This window comes from Triplophysa rosa, linkage group LG14 (genome assembly GCF_024868665.1).
Source record: "Triplophysa rosa linkage group LG14, Trosa_1v2, whole genome shotgun sequence".
Taxonomy (NCBI): Eukaryota; Metazoa; Chordata; class Actinopteri; order Cypriniformes; family Nemacheilidae; genus Triplophysa; species Triplophysa rosa.
In genome coordinates, this window is record NC_079903.1 from 19,977,009 (window position 1) to 19,999,989 (window position 22,981).

The following is a 22,981-nucleotide window of genomic DNA, read 5'->3' on the forward strand; positions in this document are numbered from 1 at the left end:
AATGGTCAGTTTTGATTTCATGGTGATTTTAAACAAACGCTCGCATTTCTCCTACCAGCAGAGGAGGCCCTTTCTTCATAGCAATAATGTTTGATAGCCACCAGAAGGTTGAAAGCAATCAATCACATTATTAATGCGTAGCTAATGCAACAGAATCGGGCAGTAGTGTAAGTTTATATCAAAGGTAGTAAATTAAATATTAGTATACCAATACTTTTGTACGTTTGGATATTCTTCTGTTGGCCAAATCACTGAAAATCTACAAACGCAGTCAAACTGAAGAAAACTTCACTGTATGAAAGGCTCATCAATTGACTCATGTTTAGTCTTGTATCTGGAAATTATATTCAAGTGTCAGAATTTTCAAACTTGTTGTATGAATTCTGTATCATAAGAGAGGTCATTACTATAGCCTCTGTGTTGGTCAAATGTGTGCATGTTTGTGTAGAAATGTGAATAATGTGAAAGTATACTATACTTCTTTTTGTATGGTTGTTTATGTTAGATCTTTTTTGTTTTGTGTCTGGCAAAATAATCTTAAAAAAGATATTTCAGTCTTAAATTGATTGTGTGGCTTAAGTTAGTCAGCTACTTTTTTTGTTGGCGGCATGTAGATAATACTTTTTACTTTATTCACCTTGTTTCTAAAGAAACGTGTTGCTTTGGAGGCAGGCTACAGTTTCAGAGGAAATTCTGCTTCAGAATGTTAACAGGCTGTGCTTCTCATGTTCTGCTTTCTCTTTCACACACATTATGGCGACAGATAGGCCTTTTGTTATTGCGACACGCGCCATGTAAAGCAGGTGCATCGGTTTTTCCGGTGCTGTCACCCACGAGCTGTGAACTATAAACCACGGAAAAGCCACTGGCAGCTACAGTGCACATTACTGGGTCATGTGTGCCGCAAAAGATCAACGTGGGTTTAGGAATTTGTATTTTTCTCATGAGCAACCATGATGGAAATAATGATTTTTCCAGACTTGAAGTTATGTGCCTACACAAATTGACTTTAAAATAAGACCCTTTCTTGAAGACTTTTGAAGATCTTCATTTTGATGAATATGAAAAAAAATGTATTTTTAAAAAGCTTTGTAACTAGGCCTAGTCTCAGTTTCCACTAAAGCCATGATGCCACGTGGACTATGAACTTACTGTGACAGGTTCAAGTGAAGGGGCGGAGTGATAAACCCTTCATCATAAGCTGCATCCCCTCCACTCCTGCTGTGGGTGTTTGAAGACCTCTGAACCATTCAAAAGGTGATCACATAAACCTACTGTGTTTTTAGGGGGGGTGGGGGTTGAGCAAGAATCTTGGAACATGTCCGTGAACTTGACCAACAGCACCTGCACGGATCAACTCCATTGGACGAACCGTTATCTGGTGTCAGCTGTCGTGTATGGACTGGTGCTGGCCGTGGGTCTGCCTCTCAACGGCGTGTCCCTGTGGATCCTGTTGCGCAGACACGGGCTCCGGTCATCTAGCGCAGTGCTCATGATCAACCTCGCCGTGTCCGACCTGCTGCTCGCGCTCTCTCTGCCGCTGCGCATCTACTTTTACGCAACGCTCCGGTGGCCGTTCGGAGCGGGCACGTGCACCGCGGCAGTCATGCTGTTTCGGATCAACTTCAGGACCAGCTGCGTTTTCATCACTTTAATCAGTTTGGACCGCTTTTTCGCGCTGGTTTTTCCGATGCGCTCCCGGTCTCTGCGCACCTCCGCTTTCGCATCCAAGTGCTGCGCTCTGGTGTGGATCTTATTAACCTTACTTTGCATTCCGGATATTGTAAATTACCAAGACGCATTGAAAACCTCAACCTGTGGTTCCAATATAACGTGTTTTGAGTCTCGAGTGATTGTTAAGGGCTCACACGCATCTGCGCTGGGTCAGGCTATATTTTTGTTAATACTCCTTGTGGTCAATATCGTATGTACGGCAATGGTCATATGCGCACTGAGGAAACGTCCGAGTGGAGACAAGACAAAAGTGAACAACAAAATGAGCGTGATACTCATCTTTGCGGTTAACATGGTGGTGTTTGTTGTATTTTTCATGCCATTTGCATTACAACTCATGATGTTGGACTACAATACAGAGAACAAGAAAGGTGGCCAAGAAGTTTTACACGCACTGGTCTGCCTAGCGAGCATAAACTGCTGTCTGGATCCACTCATTTATTATTTCTCTTTGGACTCATTCTGGCAGGACAAGGGCAAAAAAGTTGATGCGACTACCCATTCCCTCAGCAGGTCGATGGAAAGGTCATAAGAATGAGGCTGAAGATACTTCTGATCATAGATACAGAATCAAACATTGGTTAAAACGGATGTGATTTATTATGCTCTCTGGTGGTCAGAATAACGTAGATTTGAACAAGTTATCATTCTTCTTGTGGACATTCATTGTCCAAATATTACCCCAATTGCTCAGAACAGGCTTGTAACTACACAATTTGGTGGAAAGGTGGATACCGTTTTGCTTTGTTGACCCTGTGGTTCCTATACCCAACATCTTTTTTAACACATCCTTACAAAACCACTAAAACAACATGCAAAACCACGATTAGAAAAAATGAGCAATCTGATGCAAAAGCCTGAGTATCAAAAAATACTATTTTTGATATTTTTGAATTTCCTTCGAGTACCGTATGAATTTTAAAGCGCAATAATATGGATTGTATGTTTACTGGAAACCCAAAAAGTGTATTTGACAGTATTTGACAAGCTGCATTTCTGTGTCTGTAATATTTTTTTTTTCAGATGTGATCAGCCTGTAGTTTGTATTTAGGTGGAAATAAATCAAGGTCAACAAACAGAGACAAAAATATTTAACTAGGGCTTAAAGCTGGATTATAGAAGAAATACTGATGAATAGTGACAGGGAGAATTAAAAAAAATGTGTAGGGAGTAAAATCTGTGGTCAAAGCGTGTTATTTGAAAATGTACATATTATATCGGCATATCTCTGCTCTGCTCTGCTCTCTAAATATTAACATCAGCTATTAAAAATCGTTTTCTATCGACCTACTGTTGATACACTCAGACTTTGGAAAAGTAAAATAAATATCGACTTTTTACATGTATCATTTGAAGGTGTTCAGGATTTAGGTTTCTGTCTTCTGTCTATCTAACATCTTGGGTAGTTTTTTTTTCTCGGTCTCCTTTGGTTCGCTAACAATTCTTTGCAAAGCTTCTGTGGAACAGTATTGTAACGGTATTATAAAAAGCATTGTACAAATACATTGAATTTAAAATGATGCAAAATTATCTACCATTGTCTTGATCATCAATGTTATGATTTGGATCTTATTCGCAGTGGATTCAGTAAGGTGGCTTTTTGTACAAAATAGTGAGTCACAAACCTAATAAACCTTGAGATCCAAACATGTTAAGAATTTGTTCCATGTTTGTCTATCGTAAGCACAAACTTTTTAGCTTGCGATGCAGTGCTGTTTCATAAAACGGGAAGAGAACTGTCGTTTGTGGAAATGCTGTTTATTTGAACGTGACATTACAGGCCAAAGGAAGGTCAACGAGAGAAATGCGTCAGTGTATCAGAGGAAAGTATCCCCAGTGTTAATTTCACTTCTCTCCAGGTTAACTGTAATAGTGAATCATTTCAGAGTAAATAATTCCCTTGACGTAAAAATTCGGCCATTCTGGTTTACAGTCTCGAGTGTATGACTGATGACTGATGACATTTTACAAAGGAAATTAGTCAAGATCTAATGCAGATGTTTATCTAATGCAGGTGCACACCCTACATTTGCAAATCAGATCATTTCCACATCATGCTCATGGACAGCTCTCATTTCCTCTTTCATATAATTTCAATTGATCGAAGTGGTCTGTCATTGCAAACTTCCTCCCGGGCCTTGCAGATGTCCGCTGGCGATTTGGAATCAAATGTTATGTCGTGTATTCTGCGAGACACTTGCAGGACTATAATAAAATGTGTGACGTCACTTAACTTAACTCAACTCAACTTTATTTATATAGCGCTTTTTACAATTTTCATTGTAAATATTCATATTCACATATCCCTGATTCTCATGTTTGTGAAAATGCTGATGTTAATCTGTTGACATTTCACAAGAGAATCCACTAAAACGACATTTGTGACAGACTTATTGGTTTATTTACATGTTTGCTTTACTTAACTGAACAGGATTTGTTAACTTTGATATATACACACACATAAACAAAATGCTTTTGAGTGTACTTTAGTCCAGGGCATGAGTCTGGCCTAAGGCTTCGTTCATATGACAATCCTCAAAAAAGCGTTTGCTCTCTTAAAAAGCATGCTGAGAAAGTGCCACAGGAAGTGGGTGTAGAGCAATACAGTTACATTATAGACAAAGCACTGGATACAAAGATGTGAAAGCAAGCAAAGAAATATGTAACCACGAATGTTATTTTTAACCAGACGCTTTAACTGCCATTAGGATCACTTATAATATCCATGAGCAGAGATGCACCAAAATAAAACAATTCTGGACATGTTGGGCCAGAATGCCGTTTTAAAAAGAGCCTCTGTTGGGAATAACTAAAACATTAATACAACTAAAATATATGATAACCTTCAAAATCACTCATATATAGACTTCCAAGTTAAAATATTTTAAAAAATGTAAATGAAGACAAATTCAGAGATTTTTTCATGAAATGCATTAGATTCAAATGAGCCTTTTGAAATTCACACTGCTTTTCCTGGGTTAAAGAATCTGTTATAATGTTTGAAAATGTTTTTTAGCACAGTTTTTTTTCATTTAAATTATAAGCATTCAGCCAAAACAGTGTGTATTTTTTAGTCTATGCATTCTCTGAGCATTAAACGCATGACCCTTGCGTTGCTAGCATTACTAGTTGAGCACAGAAGCACGTCTGATGGCTGAAATTTAGGTGCATCCCTATTCATGAGATCCAACACGAATATACTGTATATGAGAGCAAAGAGGCAATTGATGGAGCACAAGCAACTAGTCACACATATACTGTATGAGCATGCAGGCATGCGTGTAAACACACACACACACACACACGCACACGCACACGCACACGCACGCACACACACACACACACACACACACACACACACACACACACACACACACACACACACACACACACACACGCACACACACACACACACACTGAGCTTAATGCCCATTGTTTTCTCATAATTGTGAAGATAAAGTGTGTCCTTTTCGCACCACCAAACGAAAATGTTTGCTTGAACTTTAGCTCAAACAATGATGTGAATTTTTGTACGCTATACTATCTGTTGGTAATTTTGTAGTTTTACTTTTTTCACTAGTGATGCAAAAACGACACACATCATCAAGACTTCAAGATGCTACTGTGAAAAGCATTTAAGATACATCCCATTGAATGTGATTAAAGATTACGTCCAGAGAGACAATACAAAATGAAAGAATAAAGCGGGTTTAAAGACAAGAAGGGTCAGAGGTCAAGAGTGTGATTTTCAAAGGGGAGTGGCTACTCAGACCAACAATGTGATCTCATCAGGAATGGGAGGGGCAAAGGGACAGGCAGCCTATGGGTTCTCACAAATGACCGTCTCCACCACAAATGTGTTCTCAAAGTGACGGATATGGTGACAGTTCTGTGCATCGCGCTTGGAGATACCTTAGAGAAGAAAAAAATACACAATAATATTGTAAGCTAATGTAAAAAATATGTCGCACATTACAAAATATCTTACATTGACTGACATACGTATTTTATATATTCACTATTATTAAACAGTGTGATACAAATATATACTATTAATAATATACTAATAATATATAAGAAAATACAATGGACTTACGGCGGCGTGAGGTGCGACGACGGAGCCTGTACGTGTCTTTACCATTACACAGACGATAAATAAACCGGCCAAGCTGATGCATGTTATTAACACGGCCAGTCACAACCATCTCTTCTTGGACAATGTACGTCTGTGGGAGATAAGTCCCTTTCTACAAAAAGAGAATTCGAAATTTAGGATATAAGAAAAAGATGTATGATTCAATTACAATACATTTACTGTACATGTATGCATTTTATTCAATGCAGCTTTTCAGGATTTACATGCATTCCCTGGTATCTCGTGACCTTAGCATTGCAAACATCATGATCTACCAGAAAAACCATGTAAATAGTTTTTTTACCTTCCTTTACACACACAAAATAAGTACCTTGACGTTGACCAGAAGTTCCCAGAGGTTACGTGGGGGCATAACCACAGTGGTGTTGAGTTCAATGACATAACACTTGTCTAAGGCGATGTCATGGTATGCCGTCAGGCCCTAAACATCCATGCACACAAACACACACAAGATAATGATGTTGAATGAAAGTTGAATGAGTGTGTGATAAGGAAAGAGAATTATGGACATTTGTGTTTTACCCTGTGGAAGTCATGAATGATATCTGCAGGGTCTGTGTTGCTGAAGTCAGGCACGGGGACACTGATTTGCTCGTAATTTTCTTTCAAGTAAATCTCTACTTTCTCCTCCAGCTCCTGGGACCCTCGCAGCGGAGCAGACACAGGATCCTCATACACCACACGGCAGTGGAAGCGACTTTGATCTGGAACCTGCAAAAGTTCAGGACAGATCTAGAACCATTACTACATGTAGTATTATACATATACATAGAGACATTACATTACCAGTATTAAAACTATTAGGACTGAATAATCTAGAACCCTTAACAACAGCTCACGAAGCAATAATACTGTCAAACCAGAAGATAAATAACAATAATGTAAATCAACACTAATCTGTGTCAGCACCGACAGAAAAATTGAAACCACTTGCAGTATCACAAGGAATAAACAATGTCTTGATTTTAAGATAGAATTTAACCACATAAACCAACAACACTGGTTTTAAATCTTTTTAAATCTTGGAAAACTAGAAAATTAAGAACTTCAAAGGAGTTAAACATAGTGCAGCACTGACTGACCTTACACTAGCACATAAAACAACAGAGTTGACTGGTCTTGAACATTTAACACTAGAACATAACAGTGTTGACTGATTTGGAACCTAAAACACAAAACTGTTGTTTTTATTGACTCATCTAGAACTTTTAATAATAGCGCATGAAACAACAGTGTTGACTAATTTAACACCTTTAACACTAAAACATAAAACGGTGTTGACTGATCGAGAACTTTAACCACTAGCATATAAAACAACAGTGTTGACTGACCACAAATAAAAATTTGTCCCCGTGATTTATTAATAAGTAAGCATGTTTTACTAATTCGTTCTTTTAGGGAAATCAGGGCAGGATTTACCTAAAATGAGGAAACAAATTAGCAAAGCATGCTCACGTATCAATAATTGTGGGAATTTTTCTGATTTGTTTACAAACTTCAACATTAGCACATAAAAAAGTATGTTGACTCATCTAACACCTTTAACATTAAAACATACAACAGAGTTGACTGATATAGAACTTTTGACAGTAGCACATAAAACAACACTGTTGACTGACTGACCAAAAATAAAAACACGATTTATTCATATGCGAGCATGTTTTACCAATTTTGTTTGCTCTTTTTATGGAAATTGAGGCACGATTTAGCTAAAATGAGGGAACAAATTACCAAAGTATGCTTTAATAAATAGTGGGAAAGATATAATTATTTTTTCAATTTTTTGGATGTCATGTGCGGAGCTCGGTTAGAACCTGTAGCACATCACACATCACTGTTCATTGATGTAGAACCATTGGCACTGGCACATAAAACAACAGAGGTAACCGACTGATCTACAACCCTTAACACTAGCACATAAAACAACAGTGTTGACTGATCTAGAACATTTTACACTAGCACATAAAACAACAGTGTTGACTGATCTAGAACATTTTACACTAGCACATAAAACAACAGTGTTGACTGATCTAGAACATTTTACACTAGCACATAAAACAACAGTGTTGACTGATCTAGAACATTTTACACTAGCACATAAAACAACAGTGTTGACTGATCTAGAACATTTTACACTAGCACATAAAACAACAGTGTTGACTGATCTAGAACATTTTACACTAGCACATAAAACAACAGTGTTGACTGATCTAGAACATTTTACACTAGCACATAAAACAACAGTGTTGACTGATCTAGAACATTTTACACTAGCACATAAAACAACAGTGTTGACTGATCTAGAACATTTTACACTAGCACATAAAACAACAGTGTTGACTGATCTAGAACATTTTACACTAGCACATAAAACAACAGTGTTGACTGATCTAGAACATTTTACACTAGCACATAAAACAACAGTGTTGACTGATCTAGAACATTTTACACTAGCACATAAAACAACAGTGTTGACTGATCTAGAACATTTTACACTAGCACATAAAACAACAGTGTTGACTGATCTAGAACATTTTACACTAGCACATAAAACAACAGTGTTGACTGATCTAGAACATTTTACACTAGCACATAAAACAACAGTGTTGACTGATCTAGAACATTTTACACTAGCACATAAAACAACAGTGTTGACTGATCTAGAACATTTTACACTAGCACATAAAACAACAGTGTTGACTGATCTAGAACATTTTACACTAGCACATAAAACAACAGTGTTGACTGATCTAGAACATTTTACACTAGCACATAAAACAACAGTGTTGACTGATCTAGAACATTTTACACTAGCACATAAAACAACAGTGTTGACTGATCTAGAACATTTTACACTAGCACATAAAACAACAGTGTTGACTGATCTAGAACATTTTACACTAGCACATAAAACAACAGTGTTGACTGATCTAGAACATTTTACACTAGCACATAAAACAACAGTGTTGACTTTACCATTAGTGTTGACTTCAGTGTTGACTTTACAAAAAATGTACCATTAGTATATAAAATGATAATACAGTGTGATCAAGAACATTTAACACCAGTACACAAAACAACAGTTTTCACTGATCCAGAACCAATATTTTGGATTAGCCTGTCGTGCAGGATTCAGAATGTGCACTCTGCAGTGCATATAGTAAGTATAGTGTATGCGTATGTATTTGTGTTACCTGAGGAATGATGTAGTATCGGTAGATATATATTGAAGCATATATCAGACTACAGGTAAAGACAATGAGTGCAGTTGTCAGACAGCAGAGTCCATTCAGAGATGAGCGCTTCCGTCCCACAGGCAGGACCAGTTCCTCTTCCACCTACACACACACATATACATGCCAATTTCAGTATCATCACCCACACGCTGAGAAACGTGCTACAACTGGCACTACACTCCCTTGTTTCCACTGCAGCCAAAAATGGATTATTCAGTGCTCTCGTACTACAGCGAGAAATTCTTAGATTGTTTGATGCTGATAGGCAATGACTAATGACGCCCCCAGTCTTGCAACCCATCTGGCTCATGTCCTTAGCTGGCCTAGAACTCACACATGCATTTTCTGGCTAAACACTGTGGCTAATTGTGACACTATCAAAACTATTTGAGAATCTCATGCAATCCTGACACCGCAACACTGGCCTAACCAATATAGTGTGAGTTGGGGGCCGGCCGCAAGACTATTGATAGACAATACTCCATGAGTATAGACACACATTTCTGAACCAGTACATGTCAAACAGATAAAGCCGACTTTAGTCATTGCACCTCAATGTAGCCATCTGCCATTTTGTCTCTGTTGGACTTGAGTGTGCGCGAGTGTGTGTGTGTACTGCATAGACACATAAACATGCTGCACCATCTCATCCCCATCCCAAGCCCTAAAGAGCAGGACAGGCCTTAACTTAACAGTAACAATTAATGCAATAAAATGAATACCAATATTAAAACCACGCGTATTATTTAAGCTATATTATGTATATATCAACATCAATGTTTTTCATCAAACCTCAACATCACGTTCTCATCTCCCACAATCATAAATAAATAATTAAATATAAACAAGTATTAAAATATGACAGTAAATATACAAATATTGGGTACATGCGGTGATAAATCTCACATTTAAAAAGGACTATTATTGTTATTTTCATTGTTATATGATGATATAATCTGATGCGGTCTGGATGCAGGTGCAGCACTGTCTACATCCTCTTGTTATGAAATCCAAAAGCAACATTTCAATGCAATCCAGCTACAAATACAAAAAATAAGCAAATAGCCGGTACACATGTATGCATATGGGGCAATGTAGATCATATCAACCAACAAAAGGACGTGATGTATGGTTTTATGGAAATATTTTCCGTGCAATTTTTTTTTAATCTTATTTCTTTCAAACCGCAGTTGTTGTGGGTCGTTTGTTATAAAAGCGATACTTACGTGCGGTAAGTTTGCGGGATGCGGGATGAACATTTGCGTCTTGTCTCCATCTCTCTCGTCTTTTTGTCCTGTGATGGGTTGAAAGCTGATCTTCACCATGTTGACGGGAAATAAACAGAGGCTTTCTGGACGTGGATCCCTTTGTTTAACCTTGACTTTTTGGTCGTATGTTTGCAGTTTGTTACAATGCACCGGAATAAGAAGCTATTTATATATTTATATAAAAATGGATCTTAAAGTCACAGTAGAAGCGAGGCTGGGATGATGCGCGCCACCCGGAATGATGAAGCGCGCTCACGTCATCTAGCTACAGTATAGCGTTTAATGTTAACCCTATTCATGGGTTTAAGATAGTAAAAATGTGTTTTTGACGGAATATAACGATTATTATAAATATCATGAGTAAACATATCTAGACAATGGTCAATTAAATGTATATTATTTTATAAATAGAATTATTAGAATATTATACAATTATTTGTTTTTGAGAAAATAAATTGCCTATACACTCACCTAAAGGATTATTAGGAACACCATACTAATACGGTGTTTGACCCCCTTTCGCCTTCAGAACTGCCTTAATTCTACGTGGCATTGATTCAACAAGGTGCTGAAAGCATTCTTTAGAAATGTTGGCCCATATTGATAGGATAGCATCTTGCAGTTGATGGAGATTTGTGGGATGCACATCCAGGGCACGAAGCTCCCGTTCCACCACATCCCAAAGATGTTCTATCGGGTTGAGATCTGGTGACTGTGGGGGCCATTCTAGTACAGTGAACTCATTGTCATGTTCAAGAAACCAATTTGAAATGATTCGAGCTTTGTGACATGGTGCATTATCCTGCTGGAAGTAGCCATTAGAGGATGGGTACATGGTGGTCATAAAGGGATGGACATGGTCAGAAACAATGCTCAGGTAGGCCGTGGCATTTAAACGATGCCCAATTGGCACTAAGGGGCCTAAAGTGTGCCAAGAAAACATCCCCCACACCATTACACCACCACCACCAGCCTGCACAGTGGTAACAAGGCATGATGGATCCATGTTCTCATTCTGTTTACGCCAAATTCTGACTCTACCATTTGAATGTCTCAACAGAAATCGAGACTCATCAGACCAGGCAACATTTTTCCAGTCTTCAACTGTCCAATTTTGGTGAGCTCGTGCAAATTGTAGCCTCTTTTTCCTATTTGTAGTGGAGATGAGTGGTACCCGGTGGGGTCTTCTGCTGTTGTAGCCCATCTGCCTCAAGGTTGTGCGTGTTGTGGCTTCACAAATGCTTTGCTGCATACCTCGGTTGTAACGAGTGGTTATTTCAGTCAAAGTTGCTCTTCTATCAGCTTGAATCAGTCGGCCCATTCTCCTCTGACCTCTAGCATCAACAAGGCATTTTCGCCCACAGGACTGCCGCATACTGGATGTTTTTCCCTTTTCACACCATTCTTTGTAAACCCTAGAAATGGTTGTGCGTGAAAATCCCAGTAACTGAGCAGATTGTGAAATACTCAGACCGGCCCGTCTGGCACCAACAACCATGCCACGCTCAAAATTGCTTAAATCACCTTTCTTTCCCATTCTGACATTCAGTTTGGAGTTCAGGAGATTGTCTTGACCAGGACCACACCCCTAAATGCATTGAAGCAACTGCCATGTGATTGGTTGATTAGATAATTGCATTAATGAGAAATTGAACAGGTGTTCCTAATAATCCTTTAGGTGAGTGTATATAAACATACACGTAGGCATAAAATTCTTAAATAAAATGTGAAATGCTTTTTCTTTTGGAAGTTGATTTGGATAAAAGCATCTAAATGTATAAATGCAGATGCATAGGCTAAACACAGCCACGAAACAAATAAGAAATAATTTCAAAATTATTTTCAGTTTTTCTGAATTGACTATTTATAGGTATGTGTTTAGGTGCACTCTTTAGGAGTCATTCGTCGGAAGTACGTGTTTTTCTTTGTCTTTTGTGTGTTATAAGTTGCCCATGCATGTATTAGACGCGTGAAATTGCAAAAATTTAAGTGTCGTTACAAAATATGTATTTTATCTAGAAGCGAATGCTCACCCAGACCTGCCTGAAACGCCTTGTGTAACCACACCCCCACAACTTGACTTCAGCTCGTGGAGTGATTTGATTAAAACCGCCCAAATCTACACGCAAGTAATGTGGGCGTACCTGTCAGTACAATTGTTTTGGAACCTGATGTTCCAAATATGGTAAGAGGCGTTACATTTCCGTCACACAATTGCAGTATTCGACCAATCACTACGCTCTGGTTAACTGGCCAATCATAGCACACCTAGCATTTCAGAGCGATGAGCTTTGTAAAATATCCTGGCGTTTCAGAGAGGCGGGGCAAAGAGGAGATACAAACATGCACGGTATGTGGAAAATACAGCGTTTTTAACCTTAAATCGTGTATACACATTGTAATACATCTAAAACAAACGATAATATTCGTTTTAGCCGCGTAAAATGACCCCTTTAAGGTTCTTCACAGCGATGGAAAGGACCTTTCTTTTAAGAGTGTAGTAACAATATTTCTCCCAAATTTTAAATACAAATGCAGAAAATGAAAAGATGCTCTGTATTTTTTTACCTACAATACTGCAAAGAAAGCAAGTTCATATTTACTTTAAAGCAATATTACAGTAATATTAAAATAAAGTGTGATAACTTTTTCTCACAGTTTCAAGTTTCTAGTTATCAGTCTTCTACATTAATGTGTCATGACCTTGTCATTTCTGAGGTTTGTTGAAATTCAACAGACACTGGACTGAAATGGCCACAATACATCTAAAAATGCTGATTTGAAATGAAAATTTGGAATGCTCTCTTAATTTACCATTCCTTTTCTCTGTAAAAGACAACAAACAAAAACACACACACAAAAACATTTATTTTATTTCAAACTTTATTTCTAAATGTTAATCTTACTACTGATTGACAATTTCAATAAAATTCCACCATTTCCATAGGGCCCACAGCTCATTACTTGGGCTGGACCTACATACATTCGGTTGGACGGTTGAATTGAACAGACTCGGGCCTGTTAGAGGACCATGCGTAACCTAAGGCTTTAAAATATAAACATGCACTAATATGCAAGTTAAATGTTCTACTCTCAGAAATCTTAATGCTCTTGGCCATTAACCAGAAAGATGACCGCAACCGGCTGCTGTTAGCCTACATATGCCAACCAATGAAATCTATAGTTTGGCCTAAATCACAGATACGTTCTATTACTGCGAGTTGCTAGTCACCATAGAGATATGCTGAGATTATAGTACAGAAACGTTAAGATACTTTGTTTTTAATCATAAGTCATCTTAAATATAGACACGCCAATGCCATTTAACTTTGACCAGTATTGTAAACTTTCTGTAGAACAGGTTTTATGAGACTCCGGACAAAGTTCTCCATTGCATGTAAAACAAGCTAACGTTACATTATAAATTGCGTCCTTTCATGGGCGTGAATGAAGTGTTTATGGCAAGTGGTCATGTGAGAAACAGCAGTAATGCAAATGTAGCTTGCAAATGATTTACCAAAAAAGTTTCTCTTTTGTGTCATAGCCGAGACATTCAGGTCGATTTAAATAAATGACAACTGTAAATATAACCTACACAGTACTGAGTTCAAATTACAGCTAAATGAAAATGTTGACTGAGGATGTGCTCGCTCAATTAGCACTAGTAAGGGCTTGAGTTGCTCCCTAGCATCTACTTCAGATCATTTTGCATCTAAGAATGTCTCACCTTGAATAAGTTATTCCCCAAATACATATTAAAGGAAATAAACTCACACGGGTGAATCTCACAAAACTTGTCCAGATCAAGTTTTACAACTACATCAAGGGATTAATATGGCATAACATGTTGCATAAGACCAATTAAAGGTGATTTGAGAACATGTTGTTTTTATAAAAATTGAGCTGCTAAATTCACCATTAGTGATGAGAATCATGGAGTAAAACTAGAATGACAGAAAAATAAAAAAGGACAAATTAAGGAAAGAATTATAAATGTGGAAATATGCTTAAAAACACAAACCGCAATGCACACTTAAGGAATAGTTCTCCTTCAAAATGAAAATTCTGTCATTATGTACATGCTGTCTTGTCATTTCAAACCTGTATGACTTTCTTCTGCAGAACACAAAAGAAGATATTTTGAACAATGTTCGTAACAGAAAACCGTCGGTCCCCATTGACTTGTGTCCCTACAATAGAAGTCAATGGGGACCAACGGTTTTTGGTTACCAACATTTTTCAAAATATCTCAAATATCTATTCAAAAGAAAATCACAGGTTTAAAATGACAACAGGGTGAGTAAATGATGACAGAATATATCCTTTTCCTAGTTTATATAATCATCTTTTAATTTAGGGGTTAAGCATGACCTGGACATGGTTTTGTGAGATTCTCAAATCATTGAGACACGGCAAGTTAATGATCTATTGATCATGCGGCTTTACTAAATGCTGGGAACCAGTTTAGTTAAAATTCATGACTTGTGGTTAGAACCAAAGAAAACTTGCTTATATGACATTCTCACAAAACACCCACTAGAAAGCAAGAATACAGGTCGAATTAGGGTCAACAGCATAACCACATATACTAACCATCAACCAAAGCATTCATTCAAAAACCGGTTTCAAAAATAGCTTCAGACCGTGAGATGTGCGTGCATGAAATCTACAAAACCAGAACCAAAAGAGAAAATGGATAAACGTATGTGCATGTTCACCTAGTCACCAGCTACTTATATGTATGATTAATATCTCTCTCTCTCACAAACACATAAATGTGCAAAACATCACGTATGCACCACATGTAAAGTGCTTTTGCATGTCAAATTCTTTGAATTCATTAATATCCCAACTTCGTCCACATATTACGCATTAATTAGCATAAAGAGACATCTGAGTGCGTTTGTGTGCAAGGTACAAACCCTCCACTGTGCAATAATAACAATGCAGCAGCATCTATAACCGCCTGTTCTGTTCATTCGCTTGCTTTTTTTTAAACGTGAGAATAAATTTGTGAGGGAGCGGTTGTATGTCCAGCGAAGCAAGACTCATCTCATCCTTGCCATCATTTTTCACCTGTCTGGCTAAAGCGTCGTTTATCGCTTTCTGCAAAACACAAATCTGTTCAAACATTCCCTGTGCTGTGGCCACTTTACATCCCCGAGAGCCAAACATTGTCCAGACGTTGCCTAGACGTTCTCTACGCATTGGTTTCTTATGTTTCTCAGGCGTCCTGTGGGGTGGGCTTTTTGAGGTCGCGGATCTGTTTGGTTAGGTAGGTCTTCTCGTCGCTGAATTGCTCGTCGTCGGTGCGGTCGTTCTGGAACTTGCCGAGGAACTCGATGAGTTTGGTCTGGTTCTTCAGCAGGATGTCCAGGATCGGCTGAGTCTTGTTCGGGTTGGCCACAAACACCTGAACGAACAGAATCAAACCACTTAGTAAAAATTTTCATGTTTAAGTCCATGTTTTGGCCATAACTGTTAACAATGTGTTAAAAACCTTAAAAACGTGAAAGGCCTCAAACTGGATGTTGCGGCTCTTGTCTCTCAGCAGATTCATCATGAGTTTGAGGTTCTCTGGTTTGCTTATGTACTTCGTCATTATGGTAAAGTTGTGCCTGTCCAGAAGCAGCTCTCCCAACAGCTGAGAAAAGAAAATGACAACAAAGAAATGACAACCAACACACATTCTCAAGACAACCACCCAGTTCGTTTTTATACATTGTGGGGACTTTCCATGCACGTAATTGTTTTTACTGTACGAACTATATATTCTATTGCCCAAAACCTAACCATCACACAAAACTTTCTGCATTTTTACATTTTCAAATAAACATTATTTAGTATGTTTAATAATCCGTTTGAATTGTGGGGACCGATAGCCGGTGTGCAACACAATGCACGTATGTGAGACTTTTACTATCATTGTGGGGACATTTGGACCACGCAATGTATAAAAACAAGAACACAAACACACATAATATGCACAAATAAACAAAAATAATGCCATAAATACACAAAATCAGCCTGTTGCTCACCTTTAGCGACTGCCTCTTGGTGACATAGTTTTCTGAGTGAAGAAGTTTCTCATATTCACTAAAGAACTGAAGACCACATACAGAACGAAATGAGAAAATACAATATAACACCAGTGAACTTCGGAGTAAATGATACCTATAGATGCACAAAAATAATATCAGTTATAAAAATGACTAATGCAATGCCATTCATACTTTGTGGTGCAACCTCAAATTTATCACTTTCAGTTTTTCATAACCGAAATTGAGTCAGAATAACACAATGAGTTCTGAGAGGAAACAGATAGAGATCAGATTGACTGACATCAGAACCTTTGGAAACAGACAACGATGCAAACTGAGTCAATGACAGAAGATCCGGTGACTCACTCTGTCAAAGTGCTGCTCCAAAAAATCAGCGCTGAGCAGTTTGTGTCTAGTCAACAAATCCTGAGAAATAAAACAAACAAACCAGATATGTCGGACGTAACAATGACACAGTTCAGAAAACATGCATAAGATTGAAGATGACAAAATAATCAGACTGTAAACAAACGTCTGTTTGTACTCACTTTAAAAGTAGCGAATGCATCTGAGGCGATGTCGAAGGTGGACATCTCTACGTATCTAAAGAAGTCATAGAACTGATCCGAGCACAGGGTGATCTTGGCCAGCGGCTCGTGCCGTATGCATTCTCTCAACATGATCCCACAGTTCAGAGCGATATCGGGAGACTCGTAACTACAGGAGCACAGCGACAGAAAGAGATCTCAACAACAGAACTTTAAGACACCATCTTAAAGGGATAGTTTAAGACGGAACGTAAGTCTTATAGTTGTGAGTTTTTAATGACAGATTTTTATTTTTATATATGTTAGTGTTTGTCTCACCCTCTTAGCAGCATGAAGAGTATGTTCTGTTGAGTGCACATATATTCTACAGTGGGTGTCCGCGTACCGATCTGACGCCTCAGAATGTTGTTAAAGATTTGCGCTACGTCTTTCTTGCCCTACAAAAACACAATTACATGCAGAATCGTTACTGAGGAAGCACACAAGAGCACTGACAAATACACATGAATGTTTCCTTCAGCGAGAATTGAAGAGATAAAAGTGAATTTTTTAAAGCCCCCAATACCATCATTTGATGTGATCAAATGATCCAAACACAAGAGACAAACATTTATCTAAGAATACATGTTAAATAGGAGCAGATTAATTCTGCTAATGTCTTTGCATTTACACAGATTTTGGAGAATATAATTATATGCAGAATATATTTATTCATGGTAAAACACATTCAAGTGTTAGAAAAAAAAGGGTGTCATTATTTACTGACCCACATGTTGTTTAAATCCACAGTATCTTTCTTTGTACTTTGGAAATCAGCACACACATTTTTAGTGTTGTGTTTTTCTGGGACCGTCTCTTTAGCTTTAAACATTAAAATATCTCCATGTGACTCATGTTGTACATTTCAAGTGACCTCAAAAAGCAATTTAGCAATTAATGAAATATATTTTTCTGTTTTCACCAAGTTTAGTTTGCATGCCTTTAGGACACTTGAAATATACATCACATGGAGTTATTTTATAATGGAGTGTCCATGTTTTATAAAAATCTTCTTTTTGATTATGACTTGAGTAAACTAAGCACAATTGAAAGAGTACAACACTTTGGTGGCAAAGTGATGCATCCCTGACTACAACATCCACTTGTGCTTGGATCTCTTGACGTGGATGTTAATACCTGGGGCCAGTTGCATAAACTTAGCATCTTAACTAGTCTCACTGACTAGCAATTATTTAAGACCAATCAGTATTACTTTTCAGATTTCAATTACACAACTCTTCCTTTTTATGTAACTGACTTTAAGAAGTTATGACCAGTCTTAAAGTAAAAAATTGGATGACTAACTTGTAAGACTAGTCTAAGTAGTTTATGCAACCGGCCCCTGGACTTTGTTAGCGAGCACATACACAGACCTCAAAGTCAATGAGCTGCAGATCTGCAACGAGGATGCTGAGCAAACCGCTGTTGTACAGTTCCTGAGCGAGCTGAGCCACGGCTTCAGTCTGCGGCTCCTTCTCATTAGTGCCGTAAAGAATATCCTTCATGGCCAGCAGACATTTGGATACCTCTTCAGAGGCCTGCCATCACAAATACACACACATCACTTTTATTAATGACTGTGGGTGATTAAATTAAATATGAATTTGCTGTATAATCCTGAACAACACATCACAGAACACGTGTGTGCGGTACCTTCTCAGCCTTCTTGTCCGAGATGTCCCGCTTCTCCAGAACGGTGATGTTGTCCTTTAGATTCTTCACGATGTCCACTGGACCTTTGAGGATCGGCTTGGTGGGGAAATGGAACGGCATGGTGATGTTTAACCAGGGCAAACAGGTAAAAAAAAGAGCACACCTGTGAAATTGAACACACAACAGATAGAAGAGATTGAGACTGAGAGAAAATAAATAAATAAATGAACAAACAAACAAAACAAACACATACATGTGATGTCACACAAAGAATGAAACAATCAAATGTACAAAAGACAAACAAATGAAAAAACAAAGAAACAAACAAACCAACCAATTGTGTTAAGAATGATGTAATGACGGAACGAATGAGTAAATAATAAATACATTTATACAAAATAAGAAACTAACGACAAACATGCTTTTGCTGATGAAGGCAAAAACAAAATCTGTTTGAATTTTAAATAAGAAAAATGTATTAAAATCAAAAACAGCGACAACCGAGAAGGAAGACGGAAGTGAGCGTCAGCTGATAAAGTCATACATTACCATCTAGAACTGCGATCTAACAGTTCACAAAAGTAAAACTCACCTCAACGACTGACTCCAAACACACTGATCAAACCCGACACTGTTCAACTATCTCGCCCAAAGTTCACAACAGGTAAAGACACCCACACGCTGTCAGACGTGTCTGAATTATGGCTACATATGACTGACCCTTGGCCCATTGCTCAAGAATAGCCAATGAAACTGGGTGGAGGCTGAGCCTTACACTGCGTTCCAAATTATTATGCAAATGATATCTTTCTCTGGTTTTCCTAATTTGTCGATGCAAATGACAGTCAGTATAATTTTCAAGTAATCAACAGTTAGGGTACATTTGGAATTTTATTGAACAAACCTCCCACTGACAACAGTATTTATTTAAAAAATGAAAAACTCAAAATGCACTGTTCCAAATTATTATGCACAACAGAGTTTGAAAACATTTCATAGGTTGTAAAAAACTGAAAATGGTCAATTGTTGAATTTGCAGCATTAGGAGGTCATATTTACTGAAATCAAAAGCTATTTCAATCAAAAACATCCTAACAGGGCAAGTTACATGTTAACATAGGACCCCTTCTTTGATATCACCTTCACAATTCTTGCATCCATTGAACTTGTGAGTTTTTGGATAGTTTCTGATTGAATTTCTTTGCAGGATGTCAGAATAGCCTCCCAGAGCTGCTGTTTTGATGCTAACTGCCTCCCACCATCATAGATCTTTCGCTTGAGGATGCTCCAAAGGTTCTCAATAGGGTTGAGGTCAGGGGAGGATGGTGGCCACACCATGAGTTTCTCTCATTTTATGCCCATAGCAGCCAATGACACAGAGGTATTCTTTGCAGCATGAGATGGTGCATTGTCATGCATGAAGATGATTTTGCTACGGAAGGCATGGTTCTTCTTTTTGTACCATGGAAGAAAGTGCTCAGTCAGAAACTCTACATACCTTGCAGAGTTCATTTTCACACCTTCAGGGACCCTAAAGGGGCCCACCAGCTGTCTCCCCATGATTCCAGCCCAAAACATGACTCCGCCACCTCCTTGCTGACGTCGCAGCCTTGTTGGGACATGGTGGCCATCCACCAACCATCCACTACTCCATCCATCTGGACCATCCAGGGTTGCACGGCACTCATCAGTAAACAAGACTGTTTGAAAATTAGTCTTCATGTATGTGTGGGCCCACTGCAACCGTTTCTGCTTGTGAGCATTGGTTAGGGGTGGCCGAATAGTAGGTTTATGCACAACTGCAAGCATCTGGAGGATCCTACACCTTGAGGTTTTCGGGACTCCCGAGGCACCAGCAGCTTCAAATACCTGTTTGCTGCTTTGCAATGGCATTTTTGCAGCTGCTCTCTTAATCCGATGAATTTGTCTGGAAGAAACCTTCCTCATTCTGCCTTTATCTGCACGAACCCTTCTGTGCTCTGAATCAGCCACAAATGTCTTCACAGTACGATGATATCGCTTAAGTTTTCGTGAAATATCTAATGTTTTCATACCTTGTCCAAGACATTGCACTATTTGACGCTTTTCGACAGCAGACAGATCCTTTTTCTTTCCCATATTGCTTGAAACCTGTGGCCTGCTTAATAATGTGGAACGTCCTTCTTAAGTAGTTTTCCTTTAATTGGGCTCACCTGGCAAACTACTTATCACAGGTGTCTGAGATTGATTTCAGTGATCCAAAGAGCACTGAGACACAATACCATCCATAAGTTTAATTGAACAATATAAAATTAAATGTTTACGACACTTAAATCCAATTTGCATAATAATTTGGAACGCAGTGTAAAGGAATCACAGAAAAATAAACATTCAGTCATCATTCATTCACCCTCATGTCATTCAAAATCTGTGTATGACTCTTTCATCTGTGGAACACAAAATAAGACATTTTGAGAAACGTCTAAGTGGTTTTGTGTCCAAACAGTGGAAGTCAGTGGGGGCTTGATTACCAACATTCTTCCAAATACCTTCTTTTGTGTTCTGCAGAAGAAAGAAACGCATACAGGTTTGGAATGACATTAGGGTGAGTAAATGATGAAAGAACTTTCATTTATGGGCCAAATCTCTTTTTAACATCTACATAAAAAAAGCAATTGCATATGCATCCACACTCATAGACACATTCAGGTGTCTCAAAAGCCTTAAACCACAAACGCAGGAAATGTGCAGCAAAAACCTCTTCAGCGAATAATGCCGTGCTTTGACTTCCTCTATGAAACACACAGCAGTAAAACCAAGCGAAACGCAAACATGACAGGTGTTGTCAAGCATCAGGCCTGTAAAATAATCAACTGACATGAAGAGACCTGATTCTTCCAAAGCTCCTCCCAAAAACACACAATAACACATTTCCTTATGACAAGTGATTTTAATTTACAGTCATTCAAGTCCAAGCCTGAGGCCACATATTTACTTTAAAACATTAGACGGAGTGTTATGAACACCTGGTTGAAGATTATAAGATAACGACACGCAAATATCTATCTACAGTAATACTATATAGCCACTGCAGTATGACACATGACTCTAAATGTCCATGTGACGGCTTTTGGGATGCGTGCGTCACAGCACCATACGTCCAGCCGGTTAATCTCCATGCTGTTCAATGCAGCCAAATCCATTACTTGGTGATCACACACTACGTGCACCCAACGCAAATCTCAACCCAAACAAATGCTACAGCTCACTGCATAGCCTGCTGAGATATATGCAAATGTATGATAACACCGCATTGCCAGCGATATCATGCAGCACTGACGTGTATTCACACTACATAAAACCTTTGAGCTCATATGCATCCAACCCAGTCTATGTTTACGTACTAGTGTAGTGTTGTTACCTAAAGACAACAATAAATGTTTGTGCTTATGGGCAGGACTATTCACCTAGTTATGGCAAAAGGTTAAAAGTGACCAAATAGGTTGAACATTTTCTCATATGATATATTGGTCTGTCACTTGATTCATGCACACAGTATTATTCAGACTCAGACATTTCAGCGTCTGGTGTGCAAGAGAAAGGTGTGAATTATAACAGGTTGGCCAACATCCCTCACAGCACACAGTATCTAATGCAATTTTATCTATTACTGTAATCTTCTCATGCAAACAGAAATGTACATCAGAGCCTGAATGCGTAACCATATGCAACTGCGGTCTGTATTTGATCTGATAGGCCACTGCATGCACTTTAAATAACAACATGGTGAGCAAACAACAAGTGGAAATAAACAATTTTACACCTTATTTGGGTTTGCCTCGGACTTTTCTTAAGAAGAGCGGTGTCAATCCTGGAGTAAGGAGTTTCGGAGTGTTATTGCTTTGCCTGTTCAGTGCGGACACCCGTGCGTCTGCATTCAGACTAGTCACCACTGCACCAACGTGAACTTCCGCAACACAACTGGAAGTGCAATTTCAAATTAAAAGCCTCAGGCCATCCAAAGTTCGAGACTACAAAACGGGTACAATTTTAACACAATTATTTGAAAATACTATATTCTCCATAAATTGTGATCTTATTGTGATACAATATGTAAAGCTCTAATTTACCATCCTAAATTAACATATATAATTATCAAGTTATTAATTATTAACAATAAATAAACAAATAAACGCATAAAACGACAGAAATATATTGAAAGCTTCTTAAACCTTTTTAAACATCTCATTTTAATTGTGGTTTTAAAATACAAAGAGGCACATGTACATGTATTCATTTGGCAGACGCTTTTATGAGAAAAACAACA

The 22,981-nt window shown here is 38.2% G+C and overlaps 3 protein-coding genes across 3 annotated transcripts; 1 reads left to right on the forward strand and 2 right to left on the reverse strand.

Annotated features, from left to right (window-relative positions):
* Positions 1-1,232: 1,232 nt before the first annotated feature.
* lpar5b (lysophosphatidic acid receptor 5b) lies at positions 1,233-3,435 on the forward strand. The gene has a single exon (XM_057351657.1). The coding sequence runs from the start codon at positions 1,319-1,321 to the stop codon at positions 2,264-2,266; it is 948 nt and encodes a 315-aa protein (XP_057207640.1). The 5' UTR covers positions 1,233-1,318; the 3' UTR covers positions 2,267-3,435.
* Positions 3,436-3,981: 546 nt separating this feature from the next.
* On the reverse strand, positions 3,982-10,646 carry itm2ca (integral membrane protein 2Ca). The gene is made up of 6 exons (XM_057351658.1): positions 10,353-10,646; positions 9,085-9,228; positions 6,413-6,601; positions 6,201-6,311; positions 5,831-5,981; positions 3,982-5,646 (listed from the first exon to the last, which is right to left on the reverse strand). Exons 1-6 carry the CDS (start codon positions 10,449-10,451, stop codon positions 5,555-5,557), a joined length of 786 nt encoding a protein of 261 aa, XP_057207641.1. The 5' UTR covers positions 10,452-10,646; the 3' UTR covers positions 3,982-5,554.
* A 2,623-nt stretch (positions 10,647-13,269) lies between these two features.
* cab39 (calcium binding protein 39) lies at positions 13,270-22,616 on the reverse strand. Its single transcript, XM_057351775.1, has 9 exons — positions 22,478-22,616; positions 18,676-18,838; positions 18,396-18,560; positions 17,302-17,420; positions 16,984-17,152; positions 16,802-16,861; positions 16,433-16,498; positions 15,895-16,038; positions 13,270-15,807 (listed from the first exon to the last, which is right to left on the reverse strand). Exons 2-9 carry the CDS (start codon positions 18,793-18,795, stop codon positions 15,619-15,621), a joined length of 1,032 nt encoding a protein of 343 aa, XP_057207758.1. The 5' UTR covers positions 18,796-18,838; positions 22,478-22,616; the 3' UTR covers positions 13,270-15,618.
* Between the last annotated feature and the right edge of the window lie 365 nt (positions 22,617-22,981).

What these genes read in the sequence shown, in the direction of transcription:
- lpar5b (XM_057351657.1), top strand. Translation starts at nt 1,319, where the DNA reads ATGTCCGTGAACTTGACCAACAGCACCTGCACGGATCAACTCCATTGG.
- itm2ca (XM_057351658.1), bottom strand. Translation starts at nt 10,451, where the DNA reads ATGGTGAAGATCAGCTTTCAACCCATCACAGGACAAAAAGACGAGAGA. An exon ending in GATACTACATCATTCCTCAG is followed by an intron (nt 6,602 to 9,084) that starts GTAACACAAATA and finishes GAACTTTTGCAG; the next exon opens with GTTCCAGATCAAAGTCGCTT. An exon ending in AACTTCTGGTCAACGTCAAG is followed by an intron (nt 5,982 to 6,200) that starts GTACTTATTTTG and finishes CTCTTTTTGTAG; the next exon opens with AAAGGGACTTATCTCCCACA.
- cab39 (XM_057351775.1), bottom strand. Translation starts at nt 18,795, where the DNA reads ATGCCGTTCCATTTCCCCACCAAGCCGATCCTCAAAGGTCCAGTGGAC. An exon ending in CGGACAAGAAGGCTGAGAAG is followed by an intron (nt 18,561 to 18,675) that starts GTACCGCACACA and finishes TTGTGATGGCAG; the next exon opens with GCCTCTGAAGAGGTATCCAA. An exon ending in TGCAGCTCATTGACTTTGAG is followed by an intron (nt 17,421 to 18,395) that starts GTCTGTGTATGT and finishes GTGTTTTTGTAG; the next exon opens with GGCAAGAAAGACGTAGCGCA.